General features: G+C 40.4%; 1 protein-coding gene across 1 annotated transcript in view; it reads right to left on the bottom strand.

Moving 5' to 3' along the window:
* nars1 (asparaginyl-tRNA synthetase 1) overlaps positions 1 to 23,845 on the bottom strand; it is a 48,012-nt gene that overhangs the window by 5,959 nt on the left and 18,208 nt on the right. The window contains exons 6-13 of the mRNA XM_072573846.1: positions 21,167 to 21,245; positions 10,801 to 10,871; positions 10,413 to 10,499; positions 7,786 to 8,007; positions 6,783 to 6,982; positions 5,134 to 5,269; positions 4,814 to 4,927; positions 2,918 to 3,049 (exon numbers count right to left, since the gene is read on the bottom strand). Of these exons, the coding sequence (XP_072429947.1) occupies positions 2,918 to 3,049; positions 4,814 to 4,927; positions 5,134 to 5,269; positions 6,783 to 6,982; positions 7,786 to 8,007; positions 10,413 to 10,499; positions 10,801 to 10,871; positions 21,167 to 21,245 (1,041 nt within the window). The remainder of the gene's footprint in view (positions 1 to 2,917; positions 3,050 to 4,813; positions 4,928 to 5,133; positions 5,270 to 6,782; positions 6,983 to 7,785; positions 8,008 to 10,412; positions 10,500 to 10,800; positions 10,872 to 21,166; positions 21,246 to 23,845) is intronic.

The raw sequence follows: 23,845 nt of genomic DNA, 5'->3' as shown, positions 1-23,845 counted from the left end.
TGTTTGTATTATATATTAATAATCTGGACATGAATATAGGCAATTTGATTCTCAGATGACACAAAAATTGGTGCCGTGGTAAATAGCAAGGAAGAAAACCTTAGACGACAGGATGATAGACCAGGACAGACTGGTTAAATACATAGAACAATGGCAAATGGAATTTAATCCCGAAAAGTGCAAGGTGTTACATCCTGTGAAGATTAACAAGGCAAGAGAGAGTACATGATGAATGGTCACACCTGAGGCAGTACAGAGAATCACAGAAATCTTGGTGTGTATGTCCATAGAAAGCAACAGGATAGGATGATAAAGTGGTTACAAAGCTACATTGGATACTTGCCTTTTAGCTGAGGTATTGAATACAAGAACAAACAGGTTATCATAGTGGTATATATGACATTAGTTAGGTCACATTATGTCCAGTTCTGGCCTAGCCCTAGTCCACCGAATTCCTACAATAAACTTGGACTTGAACTGATTAGCCTTTAACAACTACAGGTAAAACAATTTACTACTATAATCACTGGTCAAGAGGATGTTTCCTCTAAAGGGAGAATCTAGATCTAGGGGCCACTTATTAAAAATACAGGGTCACCCATTTAAAATGGAGGAGATGAGACCAATTTTTTTCTCACGGCGTCAGTGCCTTTTCAGGAAGGAAATCTTTAACATTTTTACGACAGAGGAGCTAGATTCATGGTAAGAATTGGGAGGGGTTGTGTGAAAAGTTATCAGGGATAAGCAGGAATGTGAATTTGAGGCTATAACATGACTTTTTAAAAAGCAGCAGAGCAGGTTCGGAGGGCTGAATAGCTGACTCCAGCTCCATGCTTGTGTACAAACTATAGGGAACTACCATCAAGCTTAATGTTGTTTGTGTTCCAACAAAGCCTGGGTACGAGTTTTACAAACACCAATAACCTGGTTAAACTTCAGTGAAGTAACCAATTTTCATTCATGAACCACTAATGTAAACTCTTGTGGGCAGGAGAAACTCAATGAGTCAATTAATCACCATTCCACATCTACATTGCTCTCGGTTTGGAGTTACTCAGTCGTGATCAATGTCTTATGCCTTTTCACCCAGAGTTAAAAGATAAATGGTATGGTAATCACCTAGCTATGAGTCTGATGGAGACCAACCAGAAAAATGGACTGTGAACCAAATCCAGTATCTCTGTAGCATGTCATGATCTGACAAACCAGATCCTTGAACTTGCAACAATCTACTTCCAAAGTTACTGACAGTAGTTTCATGCAAGTTAGAGCTCTTTGGTGAGCTTAAAATGCCTTGACATCTTGGCATTATTACAACATAGACAAATACATTTCTTCACTTTTTGTCAGGGGGGAATGCACTGCACAGTGTTACTAAGTCATACAAAGAAGAAAACCACATGCTCAAACTGTTAGATCCCAGATAAAGCAAATTCAACTAGGAGAACAAAACAAACATAAAAATTGACTAGGAAAATAACATTTTAAAAAAGTCAAAGTTCCAGATTCTATCTGTGTCCAATGGTAAGTAGTGTACAGCAACAATTGCTTGACAGTGCATATGCACAGCAAGTGGACGAGGATAGAATCATGTTCACACTGACTAATTTCAAATACAAAGAATTGTCACTCAATTGAACAATCAAAAGGAAATTGACATTCCTTGAACAAATATTTCCCCGTGGAGGAAAGGGAAAAAGAGCAAATAAAAAAAATTCCAAAGAAGCTAAATTAAATGCCTTATAAAAATGTAATCATTGTAGTGAATCAATCATGTCCTATGCATCATTTCTGTAATGTAGCCTGAGTAATCTACTGCTATCTGTGTACATCTGCTACCTTTCCTCTGGTTGGGGATTTTAAATGATTTCCTGCTGGATGAATTATCGCTTAAACTCCAGAAAACCCATCTCAACAAGCCCACATTTTATTCATAAAATCAAAAGGGACATGTATCGGGTAAATAGACAATGTCTTTTCCTGGGTTGGGGGAGTCCAGAACTCGAGGGCACAGGTTTAGGTCGAGAGGGGAAAAATTTAAAAGAGACCTAAGGGGCAAATTTTCCACAGAGGATGGTGCATGCATAGAATGAGCTGCCAGAGGAGGTGATGGAGGCTGGTACAATTCCAACATTTCAAAGGCATCTGAATGGGTTTACGAATAAGAAGGGTTGAGAAGGATATGCGCCAAGTGCTGGCAAATGGGATTAGGTTAGGATATCTGATTGGCATAGACAAGTTGGACCAAAGGGTCTGTTTCCAAACGGTACATCTCTATTTAGCTACCAAAACCTTCTTTAGTACTTTTGTCTCCTGTCCTTTCCTATCAAGGCCTCATCATCCAAGGTGGCTCATTCAAACTTTACTACCCAGACTCAACTCACATTTTCTCATTATTGCCACCTTTGCTATTCAATTCGATCCTAGTCTGCTGATGACTTAATCTTAAAATTTTTACCCTTGTTTGCAAATCTCTCCATGGCCTTGCTTCATGTATTACTGAAAATCCCTTCTCCCTTCAAAGCTAAAGCTTTTCATCCTCTTAGTCTCACTTCCCACACAAACACTCTTGTTTCATCATTAATGACAGTAGGTCCTAAAGCTCAGAATTCTTACAAACCCCTTCAGTTCTCTATTTTCCAAAAAGCCTAGCTCTTTAACCAAGTTGTTGGTCACCTCTCTCAATTTCTACTTCTTGGACTTCCCTTGGAGTTTCCATACATTTTTGTGAAGGATTTTGTACTATTTTAAATGCTAACATCTTAAAAATACTTTATCATTCTTGATTGACAAAAAATGTCACGGAAGTGTAACATCTCAAGTATATTTTGATCGTCAGTTAACCAAAGTCATTGTGGGATAAGCTTCAAATGCAGATCCAGTTACTCGACATCAATAAAACTGAAAATGCTCTTACAGATTCAGTAAGCCGACGATCCTCTGGGCAACGCTGCATGTAGAAGGATTTGATCTCAGCGGGAAAACGACACAGTAGTATAGGTTCATTGATTGCATCAGTCATTAGTCTCTCTGGAGCCTCTGGGATATCCTGTGACAGAAAGCAAAAAGTTCAGTCCATCAGAAGTATTAACAGAATCATCAAATCCCTACAGTGTGGAAGCAGGCCATTCGGCCCATCAAGTCCACACTAACTCTCTGAAGAGCATCTCACCCAGACTCAACTTCTATCCAATCCTTGTAGCCCTGCATTTCTCATAGCTAATCCACCAACCTTCCACATCCCTGGACACTGTGAGCAATTTGGAAACAGACCCTTTGGTCCAACTTGTCCATGCCAACCAGATATCCTAACCTAATCCCATTTGCCAGCACTTGGCGCATATCCCTCTAAACCCTTCCTATTCGTAAACCCATTCAGATGCCTTTAAATGTTGGAATTGTACCAGCCTCCATCACCTCCTCTGGCAGCTCATTCTATGCATGCACCATCCTCTGTGGAAAATTTGCCCCTTAGGTCCCTTTTAAATTTTTCCCCTCTCACCATAAACCTGTGCCCTCTAGTTCTGGACTCCCCCAACCCAGGAAAAGACATTGTCTATTTACCCTAGGAAACCCACACAGACACAGAGATAACGTGCAAACCCCACACAGTCACCCAAGGCTGGAATCTAACCCAGGTCCCTGGCATTGTGAGGCAACAGTGCTAACCATTGAGCCACCATGCCGCATCGGTAATAGGCTTCTACGAAAGCAACTTGAATATTTGCATAGACATACAGATCTTTCAAATGTTTTTCTATTGGACTAGAAGAAAGTCTAGGTTAATAGAAAAGTCAGAAACTGTAACTTAGCTGCACTTCAGGAAGAGCAAAAGCAACTTAGGCTCAACTAGAATAGTAAAATTGCTCTGAACTACTCAACTGAAGTACAAGTTTTAAAAATAAAAAAAAGTTGTTTCATCTGTCTAAAGATCACGTACTTCTTTTTAACAAAAAAATCCTGAAATGTGGACCACACGGGGAAATATTAATTACCCTTTACCAGAATCAGTCATGTCATCTTAAGATGAAAATATGTAACATAGGCTGAACTCAAGTGATAGGTTCCCATCTCTGAAGGACACAAGCTAACCAATTGTGTTTTTAACAACAATCCAGTTGCTTGCATGGCAAATTCCTGGTGTTAACTCACAAATAACTAAATTTTATTGATCTAGCTTTTGCAATTTGTTACGGTAGGTTTTGAACCATCAGAGAGAGAAAAAATATCAGTCAAAGGTTTCTCTCTTTCACCATCCAATAACATACCAGAAAAATATATGTATGTTTATATAAATAGGTTTGCACTTCTTAGTATAGAATAATTTTAAGAGAACATTATATCAGGGGAGTAAAGGCCTCAAAAAGCTAACATTCTGCATCCTGTATTCCTATTTGTTCCATTTTGGGTGATCATAATCTAATAATTTGTGAATCCAAGTAATAAGTTAACAGGAGAAATGTTCGTTGTGGCAATGTGGATCAATGTATCAAATTCAGCAGAAGATGAAAACAGCACTGGACTCTGACTTTTCTTTACCCTAGATTATATTTGCCAGCAGTTTAGCAAATAAGATTTAAATATAAATATTTCTAATTAATTTGTCCATGAGCAAGGTTGGAAGAAAAAAATGATACCCACAAGGGCCCACAAATTCAACAACAGTTCTTCAATAAGGATGCCACAACATATAGGCATTTATATATATGATGCATGTGCTTGAAAGACTTACTGTCTCAACACTTGCACATTGAGAACGGACGAGTGCTCTATAATGACAAAATTGTCAAACTCCAGAAAAAAAAACACTTACCTCTCCAAATTCATAGAAAGTTCCATCATCTTTCTTGATATCGTGTTCTTTTAGCCACGTGATAGCATCTGTGTAATTCATTCTTTTGAAAGGGCGTTGAGGAGGTTGGAAATTCTAATTTGAAAAATTGAACAGAAGGAAAGGGATCAAAAGAATAGAAATTTTCATGTAAGTCAGATAATTTTGAAAAAACGCACTTTTCTTGAAAGCTTACTTTAATTCATGTCATTATAAAATTCTTTGAAATACAGTTGAATAGAGTACTTGCAGGACAAAATGTTTGCTTACAAGTTTACTTACGGATTTACAAGTTTACTTACCGGGTTCAGCTCACGCACAAGGTCCTGATAAGGAGACTTCAAAATGCGTTCAACTACATCACAGACAAGGAATTCCAAACGGTTGAGAAGCTCATCAAAAGTAATAAATGGACATTCTGCCTCAACATGAGAGTACCTTGAAAATTCAACAGAAATATTTACACTTTGTGATTTAATTCTCAGAGGTTTACAATTCTTCCAACAGTTGACATGTTTAGCCAGAAATACATGTACAAACAGCATGGAGGTTTCCTTCAATTATCAATTTATGTTCAGTCAACTGGCTAATGTTACGGATATTATGAGTAGATTTGGAAAAAGAAGCTGTCACTTGAGATACCACAGCTCAGAGGACTTGGTTTCAGAATCAGAGTTATACACAGAAACAGACCCTTCAGTTCAACTCGTCCGTGCCGACCAGATATCCTAAATTAATCTCGTCCTAGTTGCCAGCACTTGGCCCATATCCCTCTAAACCCTTCCTATTTATGTACCCATCCTAAGCCTTTTAAATGTTGTAATTGTACCAGCATCCACCACTTCTTCTGGCAGCTCATTCCACACACGCACCACCCTCTAAATGAAATAGTTGCCTTGGGTCCTTTTAAATCTTTCCCCTCTCACCTTAAACCTGTGCCCTCTAGTTTGGGACCACCCCCTGCCCCAACCTGGGAAGAAGATTTGGCAATTTGCCCTATCCATGTCCCTCATGATTTTATAAACCTCTATAAAATTCCCCCTCATCCCCTGACACTCCAGGAAAAATAGCCTCAGCCTATTCAGCCTCTCCCTATAGCTCAAATTCTCCAACCCTGGCAACATCCTTGTAAATCTTTTCTGAACCCTTTCAAGTTTCACAACATCTTTCCTATAGCAGGGAGACAAGAATTGAACATAGTATTCCAAAAGTGGCCTCACCAATGTCCTGTACAGCTGCAACATAACCTCCCAACTCCTGTACTCAATGCACTGACCAATAAAGGCAAGTGTACCAAACACCTTCTTCAATATCCTTGCCCTTAGGATGATCTGTAGTAATTGTCCCAGGCAGAGGCAATTGATCTTCAAAACCACAAACATCATCTTCTATGTCAAATATGATATAACTATTGGAGACCCTACTCATTAATCATCATTAATTCAGTTTTACTAGTGTCCTTCACGTCAGGTAAATTTAAAAGTGAGTAGCGTTTTGTGATATCTCACCAGAGCCTTGTGCCAAATATCAAGGTGATTCAGAGTAAGTGCCCTTGACTTTGAGGTTCAATTCAGCCCAGCATAGCACCGAGGAATCTAAATTGCTTTTGCAATGTTAACTGCAATTCAGCATTCACAAAGAATGGTAAAAACCATGGGAATAATATGACTAGTATCCAATATTAACACTAATAAAAATCGAACATGCATTTTTTCAGTCTATTTTATCAAAGACATTATATAGCGTGAAGGTGCTACATTAATGTTGGAGATTAGTCAGACTCTGTATTTAAGTAATGCCAGAGTCTTTACACAAAGTGTATAGAGTCAGCTTTTGGCTTCACCATGACATAAATTGTACTTGCATCATTTGAATGGGCTTTATATCCCACTGTCTTTGGTTTAGAATAAGTGATAATAGTAGCTAACGTATATAAAAAAACAGTACTAACTCTGCAAGATGTCTGCGTGTCCGAGACTGCTCAGCACGGTAAGACTGAGCAACACAGAAAACATCTCCAAGGGATGGGATACAAGTCTCCAGATATAACTGAGAGGACTGTGTCAGGAATGCTTCTTCACCAAAATAATTCAGCTTAAATAGTGTAGAACCTCCCTCAACCTGTGTTTGGACCAGAGTGGGTGGGGTGACCTGTGAGAGAGATATGAAATTCACAAAATTATCATCGCGTTTGCAAAGGAAAAAATAACCATCTCTCTCACTTATTGGTTCACTGTACCTGCTTATATTGATCATATGTGGCCAACTCTAATAATATAACCATGAGAAACATGTGCTGGAACAATCCAGTGCGCATTCAATTCTGCAGGGTTTGCAATGACAGCCAAATCCAGAGACAGCATTTTCTGTAACATTCTCATTTGAACAAAGCAATGGTGGAGGTATATAACAATCCAGATGATGGTACATGAAGCTTTCATACACAGTCCCCTTCAGAATGGATTGACAAAGTGAGTAACCATCAATAGAAAAGCTTAACAGATATGAGACAGATGACACATATCAATTAAAAAGACTGAGAAGGGAACAGCCTCCCCCCTCCCTCAAGAGGCAGTGGAAAGAAGGAAAAGCAAAATGAAGTAGTACTTCAGCCTAGTTATGTTTCAAACTAATAGTTTTGCAAATTAACACTCAAGTCTCTTGCTTTTTATTTGTATTATCAAAAGTAAATAAATTATGACCGTATCATAAGCTTTGTTATAATTCTATTAATGAAATCAACAAAAAACATAAAACTCACAACTGTCTGGTACTAAAGAATAAATCACACACATTATGCTCTGGAATTGTTCACAGTTATATAGCATGCAAACGTTGACCCTCAAAACAGTGAAATCATCTTTCGGCATCCTAATTCAAATGATTAAATGTAATTTTAGACACTTGCAACAATTACAAATAAAGCATGTAAGACACATGGGAAAAAAACATACTTCAAAGTAGCCATTGTCAAAGTAGTGGTCCCGAAAGCACTGCACCAGAGCAGAGCGCACTTTGAAGATTTTGGACAAGTTCTCTCCTCTGAGCATCATGTGACGGTTGTTGAGCTGCACGTCTACATCAGATTCTTCATTCAGCAAGTTGTCTGCACCCCCTGCTGGAGCTAAACCAACGAGCTCCCAGTAATCACAAATCAATTCATGCCCTCCTGGAGCCTGAAAAAGACATGTGAAACCAAGCATATCAAGTACCGACTGACAAAAATTTTCCATTTCTCAGCCAAGCCATTACTCTCCATCATGCAGTTTGATCGAATAGGATGGAAGACTTACATAGTTGGAGATCCCAAAGCATTTTGGAAACATTGGGTGACATTGAAAAGTACTCACCTGTTAGTAAAAAATAATTTAACAACCAAAATGCTCAGTTCAGAACTAGAAAAGTTGCCTAAGACTAAGTTATCTATTAAGTTTCTAAAATTAAAAAAAAGCATTTCTTGCTCCACACATTTTTTTGCAGCACCTTGTGAAGCTTGGGACATCTTGACAAGTGTGAACGGCACACTGATAATTCATTCATGCAAAGAACAAAGAAAATTTACAGCCCAGGAACAGGCCCTTCGGCCCTCCAAGCCTAAACCAATCCAAATCTACTGTCTAAACCTGTCACCCAATTCCTAAGCATCTGTATCCCTCTGCTCCCGGCCTACTCATGCATCTGTCCAGACACATCTTAAATGAATCTACCGTGCCTGCCTCTATCACCTCTGCTGGCAATGCATTCCAGACACCCACCAAGCTCTGTGTGAAGTACTTGCCATGTGTATCCCCCTGAAACTTTCCACCTTTCACCTTGAAAGCGTGATGTCTCATTATTGAATCCTTCACCTTGGGGAAAAAGCTTGTCTCTATCCACCCTGTCTATACCTGTCACGATTTTGTAAATCTCAGTCAGGTCCCCACTCAATCTCCTTTTTTCTAGTGAAAACAAACCTAACCTACTCAACCTCCCTTCATAGCTAGCACCTTCCATACCAGGCAACATCCTCGCAAACCTTCTCTGCACCCTCTCCAAAGCGTCCACATCCTTTTGGTAATGTGGTGACCAGAACTGTATACAGTATTCTAAATGCGGCCGAACCAAAGTCTTGTACAATTTTAGCATGACTTACTGGCTCTTGTACTCATACCCTGCCCAACGAAGGCAAGCATACTATATGCCTTCTTGACCACTCTATTCACCTGTGCAGCAACCTTCAGGGTACAATGGACCTGCACTCCCAGATCTCTCTGCCCACTTCAGGGGAAGGTATTAGTTTGGAAAACTTCCAAATCAGAAGAGTTTGGGAGAAATCAGCAAGTTATTAGAGTTGCAGAAGATTAGGCTCTCAGACTTATGAAAACTTCACATTGCAGACTTGGAAAGGACTCAGTGGATTATCTACACAATCCACAGCAAAGAAACCATCAGGTACCAGTTACACAGCAAAGAGTCGAGAGAGGCATGTAATTTTACTGGACTGGAGTCTTTGCAACGGATACAGGTTAAAATATTGTTTTAATGTATTTTGAGACCTTTCTAACTGGTTTTTCTGATTTCTTTTATGCAATGAACTTCTGCTTTGTTATTAAAGAAACTCTGTGAATAAACAGGTGAACTAACTAAACTTTTTTAAAATCAAGCTAGGTTTCACTCGAGTGTCCGATTATCCTATAGCATCATCAGCTGAGATCATAACAATTGCATTTTATACCTTCTACAAGATACCGGGCATGAAAGGCGATATAACGCATTAGTTAAACCACAATTAGAATATTGTAAACAGTCTAGGTTCCTTATCTAAGGAAATTGGAAGAAATCCAGAAAAAGTTCACTTAGTTTCTCTCAAACATGGGTGGACTTTAATGAGTTGAGTTGGTTGGGCCTTGACTCATTGGAGTGAGAACAATGATGTGAGAACAACCTTACTGAAACATGCAAGATCCTGAGGAGGTTCCACAGGGCAAAGAGATTGTTTCTCTTCTGAGAGAGTCCACAGCCAGAGGGAATAATCTCAGAGTTAGAAGGTGCCCACTTATGTTGGAAATGAAGAAGAATTTATTCTGATAGGGTAATGAATCTGTTGAATTCTTCACCACCTGGAACTGCAGAGCTGGGCCATTAAGTATATTCAAGGCCAAGATTTTTGATAAGTATGGGAATGAAGGGCGATAGGGAAAAGACAGGAAAGTGGAATGAGGATTATTAGATCAAACATTACCTCACCAATTGGCAGAGCAGACTTGATAGACCAAATGGCCAGTTTCTGCTCTTATATCTTATGTCTATTAGGGCCCATTGACTGCAACATCTCTTCAGTCTACAGCTAAGAAAACGCACCTACAAAAAGATTTTTGAGGTCTTGCTCCCCCCCCTACAATTTACATTGTTTATGTCACTTGTTGGAATTTTCATGTCATATTTTCTCTATTAATATTTAAATTTCATCCTTCTAGCCACTTAAAATGAAACAAGTGCTTATATGATACGAAATTGGAAACAAGCACTTTGGAAAAAGACCCCAACTGAAAAAGGTAGAATAATTTGTCCTTTCACATTTCCCAATTAAAAATATCTTTACCATCTTGCCTTCTGGCACAATGTTTAAGGTTCCATAAACTGCAATGGAGCTCTCGGTCGATAGTACCAGTCCATTGTAGCACTGACACTGAAAAGCAAAAGAAGATAGTTAGGGTATACCTTACATTGAAATAAGAATCTAAATGGTTCAAACAACTTGAATATGAACAGTGAAAGAACTGAAAATTACTTAAGATTTTAACATGAAGCTAAAAGTTATTTCAACCTCAGCCTAATATTTTGCATTGTGCAAAGTCTGCTGTCAGTGTTAAGTCCACAGAAGACAACAGCAACAAAAATGTGGACCACCATTGGCATTCTCACACTATGAAGAACAAAGATTGAACATTCCATAAATTGCACACGAAAGACTGAAATTAAAACATTACCAGCTCATCACTGAAGACACATTGAAGAAATCCTGTACCATCACGCAGAACAACAAACATCAAGTTCTTTCCTGTTAAGAAAAATGAGCATAAAGAGCTATTCTGTTTAACTTTTTACTTAATCTTTTTTAAAAAATATACTGAAACAAAATTGATTACCACAAACACTGGCAAATAGAAATCGATTGTTTTGCACTTAAAGCCCATTTCATTGGTATAATGAAGACTTCTGTTTGATTAGCCTAGATACAACTGAAATGCAAAAATACATGAAACTAAAAGAACACAAGGAAATATGCAATAGGAACAAGACTGGGAGAAAGTGAGGACTGCAGATGCTGGAGATCAGATTTGAGAGTGTGGCGCTGAAAAAGCATAGCAGGTCAGGCAGCATTCGAGAAGCAGGAGAATTGATGTTTCGGGCATAAACCCTTCATCAGGAATGGTTTGGGTCCAGCGGCCCTTCCTCAGAACTCAGCCCCTTCTAAGGAAGAGTCACCGGACTCCAAACATTAACCCTGATTTCTCTTCACAGATACTGCCAGACCTGCTGAGCTTTACCAGCAACTTCTGTTTTTGTTTGTGATTTAAAGCATCCACAGTCATGGAGTCACAGAGATGTACAGCACAGAAAAAAAAATTCAGTCCAACTCGTCCATGCCGACTAGATATCCTAACCTAATCGCATCCCATTTGCCAGCACTTAACACATATCCCTCTAAACCCTTCCTATTCATATATCCACCCAGATGCCTTTTAAATGTTGTAATTTTACCAACCTCCACCACTTCCTCTGGCAGCTCATTCCATACATGCACCACCCTCTGTGTGAGAAAGTTGCTCTTTAGGTCCCTTTTAAATCTATACCCTCTCACCCTAAGCCTATGCCCTTTAGTTCTGGACTCCCCAATCCCAGGAAAAAGACCTTGCATGTTTTACCCTATTCATGTCCCTCATGATTTTATAAACCTCTTTAAGGTCACCCCTCAGCCTCTGACACTCCAGGGAAAACAGCCCCAGCCTGTTCAGCCTCTCCTTATGGATCAAATCCTCCAACCCTGGCAACATCCTTGTAAATCCTTTCTGAACCCTTTCAAGTTTCACAACATCCTTCCGATAGAAAGGAAACCAGAATTGCACGCAATAATCCAAAAGTTGCCTAACCAATGTCCTGTACAGCCACAAAATGACCTGCAACTCCTATATTTAATACTCTGACCAATACAGGAAAACATACCAAAAAGCCTTCTTCACTATCCTATCTATCTGCAACTCTACTTTTAAGGAACTATGAACCTGCACTCCAAAGTCTCTTTGTTTAGCCATATTCCCTAGGACCTTACCATTAACTGTGTAAGCCCTGCCCTGAATTGCCTTTGCAAAATGCAACACCTCATATTTACCTAAATTAAACTACATCTGCCACTCTTCTGCCCATTGGCCTTTCTGATCAAGATCCCATTGTACTTCGAGGTAACCTTCTTCGCTGTCCACTACACCTCCAATTTTGGTGTCATTTGCAAACATTCTAATCATATCTCCTATTGTCACATCCAAATCATTAATTTAAATGACAAAAAGTAGTGGACTCAGCACAGATCCTTGTGGCACTCCACTGGTCCAATCTGAAAAGCAACCCTCCACACCCACCCTGTCTTCTACCTTCAAACCAGTTCCAAATGGCTAGTTCTTCCAGTATTCTATGAGATCTAACCTTGCTCACCAGTCTCCCATGGGGAACCTTGTCGAACGCCTTACTGAAGTCCATATAGATCACATCTACCGCTCTGCCCTCATTATTCCTCTTCGTTACTTCTTCAAAAAACTCAATCAAGTTTGTGAGACATGATTTCCCATGTTGACTATTCCTAATCAGTCCTTGCCTTTCCAAATACATGTACATCCTGTCCCTCAGGATTTCCTCCAACAACTTGCCCACCACCGACATGAGGCTCACTAGTCTACAGTTTCCTGGCTTTTCCTTACCACCTTTCTTAAACAGTGGCACCACGTTAGCCAAGCTCCAGTCTTCCGGCATCTCATCTGTGACTATTGTTGATACAAATATCTCAGCAAAAGGCCCAGCAATCACTTCTCTAGTTTCCCACAGAGTTCTGGGGTACACCTGATCAGGTCCTGGGGATTTATCTACTTTTATGCATTTCAAGACATCCAGTACCTCCTCCTCTCTAATATGGACATTTTTCAAGAAGTCACCACCTATTTCCCCACCTTCTATATCTTCCATGTCCTTCTCCACAGTAAACATTGATGCAAAATACTCATTTAGTATCTCCCCGTGTCTTGCAGTTCCACACATAGGCTGCCTTGCTTATCTTTGAGTGGCCCTATTTTCTCCCTCATTACCCTTTTGTCCTTAATGTATTTGTAAAAACCCTTTGGATTCTCCTTAATCCTATTTGCCAAAGCAATGTCATGTTCCCTTTTTGCCCACCTGATTTTCCTCTTAAGTATACTCCTACTGCCTTTACACTCTAAGGATTCATTCAATATCTCCTGACAATACCTGACATATACTTCCTTCTTTCTCTTGACCAAAACTTCAATTTCTCTAGTCATCCAGCACTCCTTACCCCTACCAGCCTTTCCTTTCACCCTAAAAGGAATATGCTGTCTCTGGACTCTCGTTATCTCATTTCTGAAGGCTTCCCTTTTTCCAGCCGTCCCTTCACCTGCGAACATCTGCCCCCAATCAGCTTTTGAAAGTTCTTTCCTAATACCATCCAAATTAGCCTTCCTCAAATTTAGAACCTCAACTTTTAGATTCAGTCTATCCTTTTCCATCACTATTTTACAACTAATAGAATTATGGTCACTGGCCCCAAATCTCCCCCATGACACCTCAGTCACCTGCCCTGCCTTAATTCCCAAGAATAGGTCGAGTTTTGCTCCCTCTCTAGTAGGTACATCCACATATTGAATCAGAAAATTTTCTTGCACATACTTAAATTCCTCTCCACCTAAACCCTTAACACTATGGCAGTCCCAGTCTACGTTTGGGAAGTTAAAATCCCCTACCCTAATCATCTATTACACTTATAAATAATTGAAATCTCCTTATAATTTGTTTCTTAATTTCCCGCTGACTATTAGGAAGTCTACAATACAATCGCAATAAGTTGATCATCGCTTTCTTATTTCCACCCAATTAACTTCCCTGGATGTAATCCCAGGATTTTCCTTACTCAATACAGCTTTATTGCTATCCCTTATCAAAATTGCCTCTTCCCCTGCACTCTTGCACCCCACCCCCTTTCTATAGCATTTGTATCCTGGAACATTAAACTGTTAGTCCTGTCCATCCCTGAGCCATGTTTCTGTAATTCCTGTCCATGCCATGTTCCTAACCATGCCAAGTTCATCTGCCTTCCCTATTAGGCCTCTTGCATTGAAGTAAATGCAGTTTAATTTATCAGTCCTACCTTGTTCTCTGCTGTGGCCCTGCCTGCCCTGACATTTTGACTCGCTCCTTTTCCCAACTGTACCAGTCTCAGATTGATATCTTTCCTCACTATCTCTCCAAGTCCCACCACCCCACACCTTAATAATTTAAATCCTCCCGAGCAACTCTAGCAAATCTCCCTGCCAGTATGTTAGGAGAAAGTGAGGACTGCAGATGCTGGAGATCAGAGCTTAAAAATGTGATGCTGGAAAAGCGCAGCAGGTCAAGCAGCATCAAAGGAGAAGGAGAATCGACGTTTCGGTCATAAGCCCGAAGCCCGATTCCTGAAGAAGGGCTTATGCCCGAAACGTCGATTCTCCTTCTCCTTTGATGCTGCCTGACCTGCTGCCAGTATATTAGTCCCCTTCCAATTCAGGTGTAATCCACCCTTCTTGTACAGGTCATTTCTACCCCAGAAGAGATTCCAATGATCCAAAAATGTGAACCCTTCTGCCCTGCACCAATTCCTCAGCCATGCATTCATCTGCTCTATCATTCTATTCCTACCCTCACTAGCTCATAGCACCAGGAATAATCCTGATATTACTACACTAGAGGACCTCCTTTTTAAATTCCTGCCAAACGTTCTATATTCTCCCTTCAGAATCTCATCTTTTTTCCTTTGTATGTCGTTGGTTCCAATGTGTACAATGATCTCCTGTTGGTGCCTCTCCCCTTTGAGAACATTCTGCACCCTCTCTGAGACATAGTTGATCCTAGCACCAGGGAGGTAACAAACAATTCTGATTTTTCAATGCCGGCTGCTTAAATGTCTGTGTCTCTCTGACTAGAGAGTACCCTATCACAATTGATCGCTTGGAATCTGACATACCCCTCATTAGAGCTTGTCTTGATACCAGAAACTTGGCTATTCGTGCTACATTCCTCTGAGAGACCATCAGCCACTTAGCAGCATGCTTGTTTGAAACGGGGATAGCCACACACTAAACTGTACTACCTGCCTACCTCTCCTAACTTTCCTGGAGTTAGCCCATCTATCGGACTATATCTACGGCTTTTCTCCCTTCCTAGAACTGCCATCCGTCACACCCCCTGGTTCTTGTAAATTCCTCATTGCCTCTAACTGTAAGTCCAACCAATCCAGTTGGTCTGATAAGAATCGCATCCAAAGTAAGTTCCTGCTGACATAATCCTCAGTAACATTTAAACTCTCCCTAAAGCTCATATCTGACAAGAGGAGTTTATCACTCTACTAAAGGCCATCTTTGCTCCTTCACAATCTACAGTCCGAGAAAATAGTACCATCTTTTTGCTCGAAAAGAAAAAAGTGCTCCAGGCTAACTTAGTACTTACGGGTTAGATTTTTAAAGGTTTATCAAAAGACAGATTTCAATAAAGCATATAATCAAGAAAGAACTCACTCTACTCACTACTGTAAACTTACAGCAAGGTTACATGTCAAATACTATGCACGTATCTGTGCCTGTGCTGGGAGCACTCCCACACAGGTCCCTCCAAGATCAGTTGTGAATTTTGCTGTTTGATAAATTTTCCTAGACGCACTCCAATGTCCAGAGATACATGAAGTCAAACAGCAAAGACAGTAACTGCAGATTCACTGTTGTGTTCGTTAGCAGTATAGGTTTCTTTCTCCCTCTCTTTCACTGACCATGTGCTGCCTTTTGTCTGACTTTCTCCCTTTTAAAAGTGCCGCTGTTTTGACATTCTTTTCTCCAAAGTTCCAGAACAACGCAACAGCATATAAAATACTAATTGCTGCTCCTGGAATTCGAGGACATCACCTGTGATACCTAAAATACCTCAAAAAAGCAGTTCCTACAGCCAAATTTTTGTCCCATCCTCCATCTTGCAACTACCCAGAATGGTCCTTTCCATTTTTAAAAACTAATTCTAAATGCGATGGTGGATGGCCTACCTGATCCATTGTAGCCACTGTGGTGATGGTGCAACTAGAGCTCCTAATTCCCAATGAGTCAAAAACAAGGCTCATTCCCACCCAAAGGAATGAAATAATTCAAGTAATCATAGTATATCCTTACTTAGAGATACTGTTGAGTTCCTCAAAATAACTTGAGCTACACGGAGAGGCTGAATAGGGTGGGGCTGTTTTCCCTGAAGCTTTGGAGGCTGAGGGGTGACCTTATAGAGGTTTATAAAATCATGAAGTTATGAATCATGAAGTTCATGGATCAAGTAAACAGTCAAGGTATTTTCCCCAAGGTGGGAAAGTCCAGAACTAGAGAGCATAGATTTTGGGTGAAAGAGGAAAGATTTAAAAGGGACCTACAGGGCAACCTTTTCACACAAAGGGTGCTTTGTATGGAATGCACAGCCAGAGGAAGCGATGGAGATTGGTACAACAACAACATTTAAAAAGCATCTGGATGGGTATATGAATACGAAGGGTTTAGAGGGATATGGGCCAAATGCTGGCAAATGGGACCAGATTATTTATGATATCTGGTCTGCTTGGACAAGTTCAAATGATGGATCTGTTTCCATGTTGTCCAGCTCCATGACTAAGAACTTGGGAACTGATCAGGCTCCATCTAGTGGCAGATATTACTCAATGCAGGCAGAACTACCAGCTTCAAATAACTTCTGTGGAGCTCAGGACTTCAGTACAAGTTCACAACAGCAACCAGGACAAAAATGGTGATGGGAACTTTGAAGGTAAGAACAGAGATTGGGAAACATGCATCATGTAGAGTGGCTGAAGGTGGGGTGGGATGCAGAGAAAGACCATAGGAACTGAGTGAGTGCATGAGGGAAAAATGGAGAAAAGGTCTTGAAAGCAGACAGGCCTCACAGGATGGCCTGTTAAACAAACTAAAAGTTAAACAAATACACTACTTTTCTTAACTACATTAAAGTGAAACCACATTAACTGAATCAACTTTACCCTTAACTGTTTCTTAGTTGGCAGATCAAAACCAGTAATATTATCAGGATCAAGGATGTCACTGAGTGTCTTCAGGCAGGGTTATAAGATGGAGGCTGTGGTATACATCAGTACTAATGAAATAGGTAAAATAAAGGAAGAGGTTTTGCATCAAGAGTTCAAGGAACTAGGCACTGGATTTAAAGGCAGGATCTCAAAGCTCTGAGTATCCCACTGTGACACGTGTGAGTACAGAAATACGAGATTAGTATAGATGATTCATGGTTCAAGAAGAGGGATGCTTTTAGATTCCTGGATAACTGGGACCATTTCTGAGGAAGCTGGGACATCTACAAGCACGAAGGCCTGCACCTGAACCAGGACAGGACCAACATCCTTGCAGGAGGGTTTCTATACTGTTGGGAGAAGTTTAAATTAGTTTGATAGGGGCAGTGGCCAGTGTTCATTTTTTAATTATGCAGTATATCTTAGAAAAGGAACCTAGGCAAAGGGAGTTCAGCCATTCAAAGTTTGGGAGAAGATTTGTAGCTCGGGTGCTCGTTGTTGTGGTTCTGTTCGCCGAGCTGGGAATTTGTCTTGCAAACGTTTCGTCCCCTGTCTAGGTGACATCCTCAGTGCTTGGGAGCCTCCAAGCCAAACAGAGAACAGCCAGGGAATTCCTAGAGGCATGGCACTCATCCACAGACTCTATCAACAAACACATCGACCTGGACCCAATATACCGGCCACTACAGCGGACAGCTCGAACTGACAACCGGAAGCAGCAGAGACAGGCCACTATAAATGCCGGAGGAAACAGCACAGAAGCGCTTCACAGGAGGCTCCCAAGCACTGAGGATGTCACCTAGACAGGGGACGAAACGTTTGCAAGACAAATTCCCAGCTCGGCGAACAGAACCACAACAAGGAGTTCAGCCATGTTGTGTGTCAAGGCAATAAGGGATGCTGGAGGGCCTTTATTTTAATGCAAGAAGTATTATAGGTAAGACAAACGAGTTAAGGATTGTGACAGATTGACACACGGAAATGCCTTGCCATCACAGAGACATGGTTGAAGGAAGGTTACGTAGTAAAGAGGGATGATATCTTGAAAGGGTCACTAAATGAGGCTTCGGGGGTACAACTTAAGACTAAAAAGGACAATCACATTGTTCAGAGTTTATTACAAGCCCCCAAACAGTTATTAGCTGAAAATGTGTTGCTGGAAAAGCACAGCAGGTCAGGCAGCATCCAAGGAGCAGGAGAATCAACGTTTCAGGCATGAGCCCTTCTTCAGGAATCGAAACGTCAATGCCCGAAATGTCGATTCTCCTGCTCCTTGGATGCTGCTTGACCTGCTGCACTTTTCCAGCAACACATTTTCAGCTCTGATCTCCAGTATCTGCAGTCCTCACTTTCTCCTCAAACAGTTAAGCAATTGAGGAGCAGGTATGCAGTCAATTCACTGATGAGTTTAAAAATAATAGGGTAACTGTATTAGGGGATTTCAACTACTCCAATATTAATTGGGATAATCACAGAGTAAAAGATTTAAAAAGGGGCCGATTTCTTGAAATGTATGATCCTACTAGGGACCATGCAGCTGTGGACCTAATTCTGGGGAGCGAAACCAGACAGGCATTTGAGGTGGCAGTGTTGGGAGCATTTTAAGCATGTTATGGAAAAGGAAAAAGATGGTCCACAGGAACAGTTTTGGAATGGGGGGTATGCAGAGTTTACTAAAATAAGGTAGGACCTGGCCAATGTAGACTGGGAACATTGGATAGCATTCCAAAAGACATTGGAGTGTACAAGCCCAACATGTTCCCTTTACGGTGAAATATAGGAGCAACAAGCCCAGAGAACCCTGGAATTCTAGGAATATCCAGGACTGGGAAAGAAGATAAAGCAAGTGCAAAGACACTAAATCTACAGCTCTAAAGGAATATAGAAAGTGCAGAGTGAACTCAAGAAAGAATTAGGGGCATGAAAAAGAAAAGGGTAAGTTTGGAGAGAATCCCAAGATATTCTAAAAGTATATTAAGGGAAAGAGAATAAGCAGGGAAAGAATTGGGGCAAATCTGTGCGTGGAAATGGAGGACATTGGTGGAGTGTTAAATATTTTCTTTATTCAGGCAAAGGAAAATGTAGGCACAGAATGAAAGAAAGATGGACTGAGATTCTTGAGCAGTTTGATGCAAGGAGTGATAAAGTCTTGAAAGTTTGGCAGGTTTAAAAGGGGACAAATCCCTAATGAGTTTTATCCAAGGTTGCTGAGAGAGACAACGCAGGAAATCATAGGGACCCTGACCTAAATTTTTAATTCCTCTCTGACACAGGGGCAGTGCCAGAGGACTGGGGGACAGCTAATGTGGTTCTACTTTTCAAGCACAGTGTTGGAGATAGATCAGGGATCTATCTCCATTCCAGCAAGTCTCACATTAGTGGTAGGGAAACTTACGGAGAAAGTTCTTAAGGAGAAAATTAATCTCCATTTAGCGAGTCAAGGTTTGATCAATGGCAGTCAGCATGGCTCTATCAGAGGGAGTTGATGCCGAACAAATCTGTTTGAACTTTTCAGGAGATGACAAAATGTCTAAGTGAAAGCAGTTCAGTTGATGGAATTTATATCTATTTTACTAAGGCCTTTGACAAGGTCCCACACAGGAGACTGAAAGAAGGTTAAAGGTCATGGGATTCAGGGTATCTTGACAATTGGATCCAAAATCAGCTTAGATCCAGGTGACAGATGCTGGTGGCAGAAGGCTGAGACACTGGAGGCCGGTGTCCAGTGGCATGATACAGGGATCAGTGCTGGGTCTCTTATTGTTTGTGATATGTACAAACAATGCAGATTGGAATGTGGGAAGGCATGACAAATTAATTTGTAGAGGACATGAAAATTGACTTGGTGGTTGACAGTAAGAAAGAAGGTCTTAAGTCACAGGAGGAGAGGCAGATCAATGGCAGATGGAATGTAACCCTGATAAAGGTGAGGTGATGTACTTTGGAAGTAATAACAAGATGAAGCAGTATTCAATGAATGGCAGGACACTGGGAACAGAGGGAAAGGGCAGTTAAGGTGGTGTATGGGATACTTACCTTTATCAGTTGAGGCACAGATAATGAGAGCAGGAAGATTATGTTGAAACTGTGCAAATGTTTGGTTAGGCCACAGCCTGGGTGTGTCTGCAGTTCTAGTTACCACATTATAGGAAATTTGTGATTCCACTGGAGATGGTGCAGGGGAGATTCACCTAGATGTTGCCTGGGATGAAGCACCTAAGTTACAAAGAGGGGCGAGAAAAGCTCAGGTTTTCTTTGGAGCAGAGGAGGTCGAGACGGGACCTGATAGAGGTATAAAAGATTATGAGGGGCATGACAGCCTATACTGAAATCAGCTGATCCCTTTAATTGAAGGGTAAGTAATAAGGGGGCAATTTTAAGATGAAAGGCAAGTGATTTACAGGGGACTTGAGAAAAATGTTTTTCACCCGGATTGGCAGGGGTCCAGAATGCTCTGCCTGGGAGAATAGTTGTGATGGGAAACATCAGAGCCTTTAAAAAAATACTTAATGCCATGACATTCAAGGCTATGGGCAAAGTGCTAGAATGTGGGAATAGTGTAGGTTTAGCACATTTTGGGAGTAGACTCAATGCGCTGAAAGGCCTCGTCTGTACTGTATGATTCTATGAATACCAGTTTGTCCAGAAACATCATAGCATACAATGGGAGCTATCATGGGAAAAAATATTTGGTCTTTTTCTGATGGAAAGAGGAGAGCTAGTAAGTGCTTCAGTGATGTTTCAGAAAAATATTAAAAGTTCATCGCTGCTCATTTGGATCTAAAGTGGGTGATCTTCCAGACAGCAAGTTTCAATGCTACAGTTTAACGAAGAAAACCTTCAGGCCAAAGTTGGAAGGACTGGAGCGCAATTATGAACATTACATATAGAAAAGTGTGTCCTCGCAAAAGCAAGAATTCTTATCCTCTTTCCTAGGCTTATATGTAAGTTATTTTGAAAAGCAGAATACAAACCTTGTCTCCGCAATCTGTGGACCCAGCCAAAGATCTTCACTCGTTGCCCTCTGTGTGCTTCTGTGGCTCGGATTTTTATCTATGAAATTGACAATAATAAAAAAATTAAAAACAGTTCAATGAAAAAACACATTCAATTTAGACTCTCAAACTCAGAATCCCAATAGAAATTATTTGGACCTGCAGTTACTTACTGGAAAAATATAACAAGTTCAATCCAAAAGGCAAGACATGAACCATGCGGAACTACGAAACGAATTGCTGCGCCTAGTTCAGGGTTTTTTTCAGTTTCAGGACACAGCACCATCAGGTGCATCCAGGAAATAATGGATCTGAATTGCCAGCATTATTGTTCTTACTAGTCAATGAGAAAGTAAGGTGCAGAGACTTGGTACAACAAAATTGTCCTTCTCTCACGTTGGTGGCATATTGTCAAGTTGCACAGTTAGTATTCCTTAAACTGTTCTGACCCACATATTCTGCAATATAATGACTATTCCCACTTAACTAATGCCAATCTTCTGTACACTGGATCTGATCCACTAATCAAAACTAGCTCTTTTCTTCCTACCCAGACGGACATCACCTTAAGCCAACTTCATATTTCATCAGGTCCTGTACTACAAAAGCAACATCTTGACTGTCATCAGATGGCACCTTAAGGGTGTTTAAATCTACCCAACATGCTTAACTGTAGTAACTGCTTTTTTTTTGTAATGAAAAAGATTTGAGCTTTTTTACAAAATTACAAAATTAATACAAAATAGCGTATCCACTTTACAGTACCAAATTATTTTTTAAAAAAATCTAACTACTAATCTACTCTACAAACTACCAAAACACAAAACAAGATATAAAAAAGATTACATAAAAAGAAGACCACAGTATCGAACATTACTAACAACAAAAAAGAAAAAAAAGGTAAATAATTAAATAAATAAGTGTTTAATATAAAATTATATCAAGTCATAACGAAACCCGTATTTATACAGGATTCTTCCTCCAAGGGGCCCCCAAACCAATGAACATCATCCTCAAAGCCAATCAAAGGCCCTAAACATTACGGCCGATACATCTGCATCGGTGTAGTTCAAAAAGGGCTGCCGTGTTCTATAAAATACTTCTGTTTTTTGGTGCACCATATTCATAAGGAAGTCCAGGGGAATATAATCTATAACTCTCCTATGCCAATTCGAAAGTCCTGGGGGACTTTCCGATACCCAACTTACTAAAATATCGTTCCTCGCACAAAAGGAAAGGATAGTAAATAGTTTCTTCCCTTATGTATCTAGAGAAGGAAAATTTGGAAAGCTCAAAAGGAGAGACACTGGGTCCGACCCAATCTCCATTCCCAAAATCTTTGCCAAGGCGTTCGCTACACTGTCCAATATCTACGAATCTTATGGCATGTCCACAAACAATGAGTGAGAGTACCAACTTCTATTTTACATTTAGGGCACATTGGGGATGCTCCATTTTGCAAGCCACTCTGGTGCCAGATGAGCCCTATAAAGTATCTTCAATTGAATAGCCTGAGTTCTATTATAGATAGAGATGATCCTGGTGTTTTCCCAGATATTCTCCCACATCTCCAAGGAGATCTCTCTCCCTAATTCTTGATTCCAGGTTTTATATAACCGTTCCATGCCCTTCAATACCTTATTACATCGCGAATGGTAGAGAGTACTGACTGAGGTGCATCCATCGGCCGAAGCACTCTCCTTTCCATATCTGATTTGTACGGATTAGTCATCAATGTACTTTTTTTTGTATGAAGTCTCGTACTTGAAAATATCGAAAAAGGTCCTTGCTAGGCAACCCAAACTTCTGACGCAACTGTTAGGAGGACATCATGACTTCCCCATCAAACAAGTCTCCCAAACAGGAGATGCCTCTGGACTCCCAAATTTTAAATCCAGCGTCAGTCAAGCCTGGCTGAAATCCCAACGCTCCCACTATAGGAGCAAAAGGGGAATTTTTTTGTAAATTACCCTCATCCTGTCGCATCATCCTCCAAGCTTTGATTGTATTTAATACAATTGGGTTTTTACAATGATCCGTAATAACTGTCATCTTATCCATAAATAATAAATTGATGAGGGGACATTTTGCTTGGGAAGCCTCAACATCCAACCAAATTGACTGTGGGTCACAAGAGACCCAATCAGCCACATACAATAACAGAGAACCCAGATGGTACCTTCTGAAATCCGGAAATCTAGACCTCCCCTTACTTGTGGGAGCTGCAACTTATCTAATTTCATAAGGGGCCATCTATGATTCCAAATAAAGGAGCCAAGCCAACCATAAAGCGTGTCGGAGTGCCTTTCTTGGCAAACATCATGAAGTATAATAGGCGAGGTAGAATATTCATCTTGATAAAAACTATTCTTCCTAGCCAGGATATCGGAAGATCTTCCCAGTTGGAGGTCCTGCCTTTTTTTCCTCTAATAAATTTATATAATTAGCTTTGTACAGCTGACCAAACACTAGGGTAATAAAAATACCTAAATAGTGAAAACCTCCCAGCGACCACCGATAGGGGAAGCGTGATTCTTCTGGAAAATTGGATATGCTGGTAAGACCTCCTAGCGGCATGGCCTCTGATTTCATAAAGTTAATTTTGTAACCTGAGAACATACCAATAAGTTATCCACTTGAATTAAGTGGGGCACAGAT

Source organism: Chiloscyllium punctatum, chromosome 1 (assembly GCF_047496795.1).
Source record: "Chiloscyllium punctatum isolate Juve2018m chromosome 1, sChiPun1.3, whole genome shotgun sequence".
Taxonomy (NCBI): domain Eukaryota; kingdom Metazoa; phylum Chordata; class Chondrichthyes; order Orectolobiformes; family Hemiscylliidae; genus Chiloscyllium; species Chiloscyllium punctatum.
Note: the sequence above shows the minus strand (reverse complement) of the source record. Positions and strands in the feature narration are given on the sequence as shown.